This window comes from Herpailurus yagouaroundi, unplaced genomic scaffold, assembly GCF_014898765.1.
Source record: "Herpailurus yagouaroundi ecotype Mexico unplaced genomic scaffold, PumYag 184, whole genome shotgun sequence".
In the NCBI taxonomy this organism is placed as follows: domain Eukaryota; kingdom Metazoa; phylum Chordata; class Mammalia; order Carnivora; family Felidae; genus Herpailurus; species Herpailurus yagouaroundi.
Window position 1 is genome coordinate 21924950 of NW_024412415.1, and position 5507 is coordinate 21930456.

The window sequence follows — 5507 nt, forward strand, 5'->3', positions numbered from 1 at the left end:
GCCTTCCTTGATTGAAACGTTTCCAACCCCAACTTCACAATTTGTATGTCGACCCAGTAGGCTGGCTTCTTGGGCTACTGGGGCAGTGCAGATCAGGGTTCCCCCTTTCAGTCCACAGCTAGAGCTTGCTCTGTGCTTACTCCCTAGCCCTCATGCCCCACCCCAGTCTCAGACAGCTCTAGAGTCCAGGACTAGACGGAGTCTGCGCCCAGGGTGGTAGGCTGTCTGGGATGCGGGAACTCTCGCGGGAAGATGAGTTCGTTGCCTCGGTAACAGCGTCGGTCGTGAAAGATGGCGGGGCGCAGTGTCGGTCCCCGGGTCAGTTCAAACACAGACACTCGAGTAGCGACTAGATTTCCAGCGGGCTGAGAACGCGGAACCTCATTTAACTTCGGGTCTGAAAGTCCCTTTCTCTTTTACAGAGACGGAGCGTTCCAAGCACTCCGCTCCCGCAGCGTATTCAGCAACCTGCTGCGCCTCGACGTGACCTACTTGCCCGGGAGGAAGAATATAAGTAAGCCGTTCAGCTTTTCCTACTTTCCTTTACCCAAATGAGGCTGCTTGCAAGTACTTTCCTGGTGACTGACGGGGTCTTCGGGGTTACTCACTGTTTACCACTCTCCTTTCATCATCCTATTCGCTGGTCTTTCTTCATCTTTTCTCCGCTTGCATCGTCAGTGTTTGAAGGGGATGGAAATTTACCCCAAGAAAACATGTTCATCAGGAAAATGATAATGCTCTTTGTGAGTAGGATAGCAGGAATTGCCAATATTTCAGTTTCTAGTTTAAGAAAATCCACTTAATATGGAGTCTCTAGAGTTTAATTATGTAAATTTCTCTTGGTTTCTAAATTGAAAGCGTGTTTCTCATTGCAGTTGGAATTCCCGTTCTCATCCACATTTGGTGGAGTTGGGAGGAGCATTTCCTTTACTTATCTGCGCTCAGTGTAACTATACCTATTCTGACAACACGTGCTTTCATTTTTAGACCATTTCTGCCTTCATGCCCCAGTTTTCACACAGACCCGGAGTAATCATTCAATTTGATCATGTCACTCCCTTGCCTGAAACTTTGCAGTGGTTCCCTGTTGCACTTTAGAAACTGTCTGAAGTTAGGGAGGGACCAAACCCTAAGAGACTTTTAAAAACTGAGAATAAACTGAAGGTTGATGGGGGGTGGGAAGGAGAGGAAAGTGGATGATGGGTATTGAGGAGGGCACCTGTTGGGATGAGCACTGTGTTGTATCGAAACCAATTTGACAATAAATTTCATATTAAAAAAATAAATAAAAATCAAAAAATCAAAAAAGAAGCTGTCTGATCTGGATCCTGTCTCTAGTTTGATCTGGTGCCCTCTCTTTTTTTGCGTACCAATTTCCAGCCTCACTGGTCTTTAAGCGTCTCAGACTTTTCCCTTGAGGACAATCACACACATGCCTTCCACCTGTAATGCTCCGCGTGGTCTTCCTGAACTATGTTAGAGTAAGCTCCCCAGTTACTCTTTTTATAAGGACTTACTAATTTTTCTTTGCAGTTAGCATAATTGTTACAAATTCATTTGTTAGTGTACTTTTTGTCTGTTTCTTCCACTGGGCTGTAAGTTCTATAAAGTAAGAGACCACGTCTTTTATTTGTCATTGTATATACCCTTACAAAAAATTATATTTTACCAACTCATTTTCTTTTTAATTTATCTAATTTAATTTAAAATTGGGAAACATTATAGTACTGCTTCATATAGTTAAACATAGAGTTACCATATGATCTGTACTTAAAATTAAAGCATATTTAAAGTTAAAACTGAAGTGAACTCTTGATGAACTAGACATGTACTCGTTAATTTGCCATAACATGTAGGAAGATAATCATTCTCCTCTATTTAATGAAATGGGCCTATTAATTCACTTCAGGAGTTTACCTAAGTAACTCATCTGTTGTCTGTGTACAGGTCTGAATCAGCTGTGCTCAACCCCAAATGGTTATTTTCATTATATTCTAGATAGCACTAAATACCTGCATTGATTAGGTTAATTCATTTACTTATTTAGGGGTATAATTTGCAACTAGCTCTGGTATGTTGTTATGGTCCTGCTTAAAGTCTTCTTAAAGACGTTTAAGGAGGGGCGCCTGGGTGGCGCAGTCGGTTAAGCGTCCGACTTCAGCCAGGTCACGATCTCGCTGTCCGTGAGTTCGAGCCCCGCGTCGGGCTCTGGGCTGATGGCTCGGAGCCTGGAGCCTGTTTCCGATTCTGTGTCTCCTTCTCTCTCTGCCCCTCCCCCGTTCATGCTGTCTCTCTCTGTCCCAAAAATAAATAAACGTTAAAAAAAAAAAAAAAAGACGTTTAAGGAGCTATTCTATTTTAACAAAAGTCATTTTGTGGTAAAGGTGGCCAGTTGTTGCTTGTTCTGTTACCTGTACTCAGGTGTGCAAATCTGAGGCATATATGAACAGAGTAGCTTCCTGGCTCTGCCTGAAGCTATAGATCACTTCTGTGCCATGCAGAAGAGTAAAATATCTGGCCATTCTTATGGGCAAGAATAAGAAGTAATAACAGAGTATTTTGCCACATGCGGTCTTGATGTTAAGCATATTTGGGATGTCTCCAATCAGCAGAACACAGAACTTGCCGGGGTCCCAATCCAGAATGGTCTATAATCAACTGCTGTTAGATATTTTCAGGAAATAATCACCATCTGAGAGAATATACTAAAGAATGTGCTGATTACTCAAGTCAGTAGGTTTTCCAAGTTTCTTGCCTATATTATAAAACTAGAAATCTAAACAGTAAGATTCTGTGACCTCTGTTATAATGGTCTTGATAACCGGTAGGGCAAGCTCCACTCCTCCCCCCATCGCATACCCATAAATACCACTTACATTGGATTTATAGATTAATTGGCAGAGAACTGGCATCTATAGGGTATTGAATCTTTCTTTCTATGAATATTGATACATCTCCATTTATACAGGTGTTGGGGTTTTTTGGTGTCCTTTAATATTTTATATTACTACATTAAACCCTCACATATGTAATCTATTTCTAGGTGCCTTATAGTTTTTGTGGCTGTAATGAATGGCTTTTTAAAATATTTCTAATTGGTTAGATGTGTAGGAACATTGCTGATTTTGTATGTTGATCCTAGGCCTGTATTTATATATAGTCAGTCCTGCTGAACTCTCTTCGTTGTTGTGTAGATAGAGTCCCTTGGATTTTTTATAATCATATCAAGTGCAGATAAGGATAGTTTTGTGTCTTCACAGTTTCTTATGCATTTTTTAAAATCAATCTGGTTAGCACCTCCACTGCAGTATGGAATAGAAAAAGTGATGATGAGCATCCTTATCTTGGTTATGATTTTAAAGAGCCCGCTTAATTTATCACTGTGTATGAAATTTGATAATACAGTTTTACTAGATTGTTTTATTAGGTTTAAGGACATTGTTTCCTTTAATTCCTGTTTTGCATGAATTTTAAATCCTATCAAAACTTTTTTCCCTAATTAATTTAGGTGACTAAATGTCCTCCCCTCCATATTTAATGTTTTAACACTTTGAACTACTAAGCAGATTTTTTATTTTCCTTTAAAGACTGCTGGATTTGACTGCTCTAATTTTATGTAGGTTTTTTGCATCTTCAAACAAATGCAATTGGTCTTATACTTTTTTCTAGTTCTTTTCCTTTCTGATTTTGATACCCATATTATCCTAGCCACATGAAAAAACAGAGTAGTTTTCCTTTTTGTTTTTTTCTGTTCTTGGAAGCTTTTTGTAACTAGGGATCATCTATCCTTTGATTAAAACTGTGAAATTGAGTCTGATGTATTTTTTGTTGATGGAATTTTTTTGCCTATCATTTCAGTTTCATAAATGAATAATCATTAATTTAGATGTACTAGTGCTTCCAGAATAAATTTTGGTAATTTGTAGTTTTCTAGAAAAGTGTCCACTTCATATATGTTTTAAAAAGGTAAATTTATAATATAAAAACATAAATATGTTTATTTTTTATTTTAAGAAATAGTTATATGTTTGTTTATTTTTTATTTTAAGAAATATGTTTATAGTGCTTGAAGTCCTAGCATCAGCAATCAGACAACAAAAGGAAATCAAAGGCATCAAAATTGGCAAAGATGAAGTCAAGCTTTCACTTTTTGCAGATGACATGATATTATACATGGAAAACCCGATAGACTCCACCAAAAGTCTGCTAGAACTGATACATGAATTCAGCAAAGTTGCAGGATACAAAATCAATGTACAGAAATCAGTTGCATTCTTATACACTAACAATGAAGCAACAGAAAGACAAATAGAGAAACTGATCCCATTCACAATTGCACCAAGAAGCATAAAATACCTAGGAATAAATCTAACCAAAGATGTAAAGGATCTGTATGCTGAAAACTATCGAAAGCTTATGAAGGTAATTGAAGAAGATTTAAAGAAATGGAAAGACATTCCCTGCTCATGGATTGGAAGAATAAATATTGTCAAAATGTCAATACTACCCAAAGCTATCTACACATTCAATGCAATCCCAATCAAAATTGCACCAGCATTCTTCTCGAAACTAGAACAAGCAATCCTAAAATTCATATGGAACCACAAAAGGCCCCGAATAGCCAAAGTAATTTTGAAGAAGAAGACCAAAGCAGGAGGCATCACAATCCCAGACTTTAGCCTCTACTACAAAGCTGTCATCATCAAGACAGCATGGTATTGGCACAAAAACAGACACATAGACCAATGGAATAGAATAGAAACCCCAGAACTAGACCCACAAACGTATGGCCAACTCATCTTTGACAAAGCAGGAAAGAACATCCAATGGAAAAAAGACAGTCTCTTTAACAAATGGTGCTGGGAGAACTGGACAGCAACATGCAGAAGGTTGAAACTAGACCACTTTCTCACACCATTCACAAAAATAAACTCAAAATGGATAAAGGACCTGAATGTGAGACAGGAAACCATCAAAACCCTAGAGGAGAAAGCAGGAAAAGACCTCTCTGACCTCAGCCGTAGCAATCTCTTACTCGACACATCCCCAAAGGCAAGGGAATTAAAATCAAAAGTGAATTACTGGGGCCTTATGAAGATAAAAAGCTTCTGCACAGCAAAGGAAACAACCAACAAAACGAAAAGGCAACCAACGGAATGGGAAAAGATATTTGCAAATGACATATCGGACAAAGGGCTAGTATCCAAAATCTATAAAGAGCTCACCAAACTCCACACCCGAAAAGCAAATAACCCAGTGAAGAAATGGGCAGAAAACATGAATAGACACTTCTCTAAAGAAGACATCTGGATGGCCAACAGGCACATGAAAAGATGTTCAGCGTCTCTCCTTATCAGGGAAATACAAATCAAAACCACACTCAGGTATCACCTCACGCCAGTCAGAGTGGCCAAAATGAACAAATCAGGAGACTATAGATGCTGGAGAGGATGTGGAGAAACGGGAACCCTCTTGCACTGTTGGTGGGAATGCAAATTGGTGCAGCC

General features: G+C 38.9%; 1 protein-coding gene across 3 annotated transcripts in view; it reads left to right on the forward strand.

Annotated features, from left to right (window-relative positions):
* The first annotated feature begins 233 nt into the window (after window positions 1-233).
* Window positions 234-5507, forward strand: part of TEX9 (testis expressed 9) — a 64909-nt gene continuing 59635 nt past the window's right edge. For 2 of the 3 annotated variants that reach the window (XM_040492773.1, XM_040492775.1), the window contains exons 1-2: window positions 234-318; window positions 423-514. In XM_040492773.1, coding sequence (XP_040348707.1) covers window positions 292-318; window positions 423-514 — 119 coding nt within the window. In that variant the 5' untranslated portion in view covers window positions 234-291. Of the gene's footprint in view, window positions 319-422; window positions 515-5507 lie in introns of those variants that run through there. The other variant, XM_040492774.1, reaches the window with a different exon arrangement.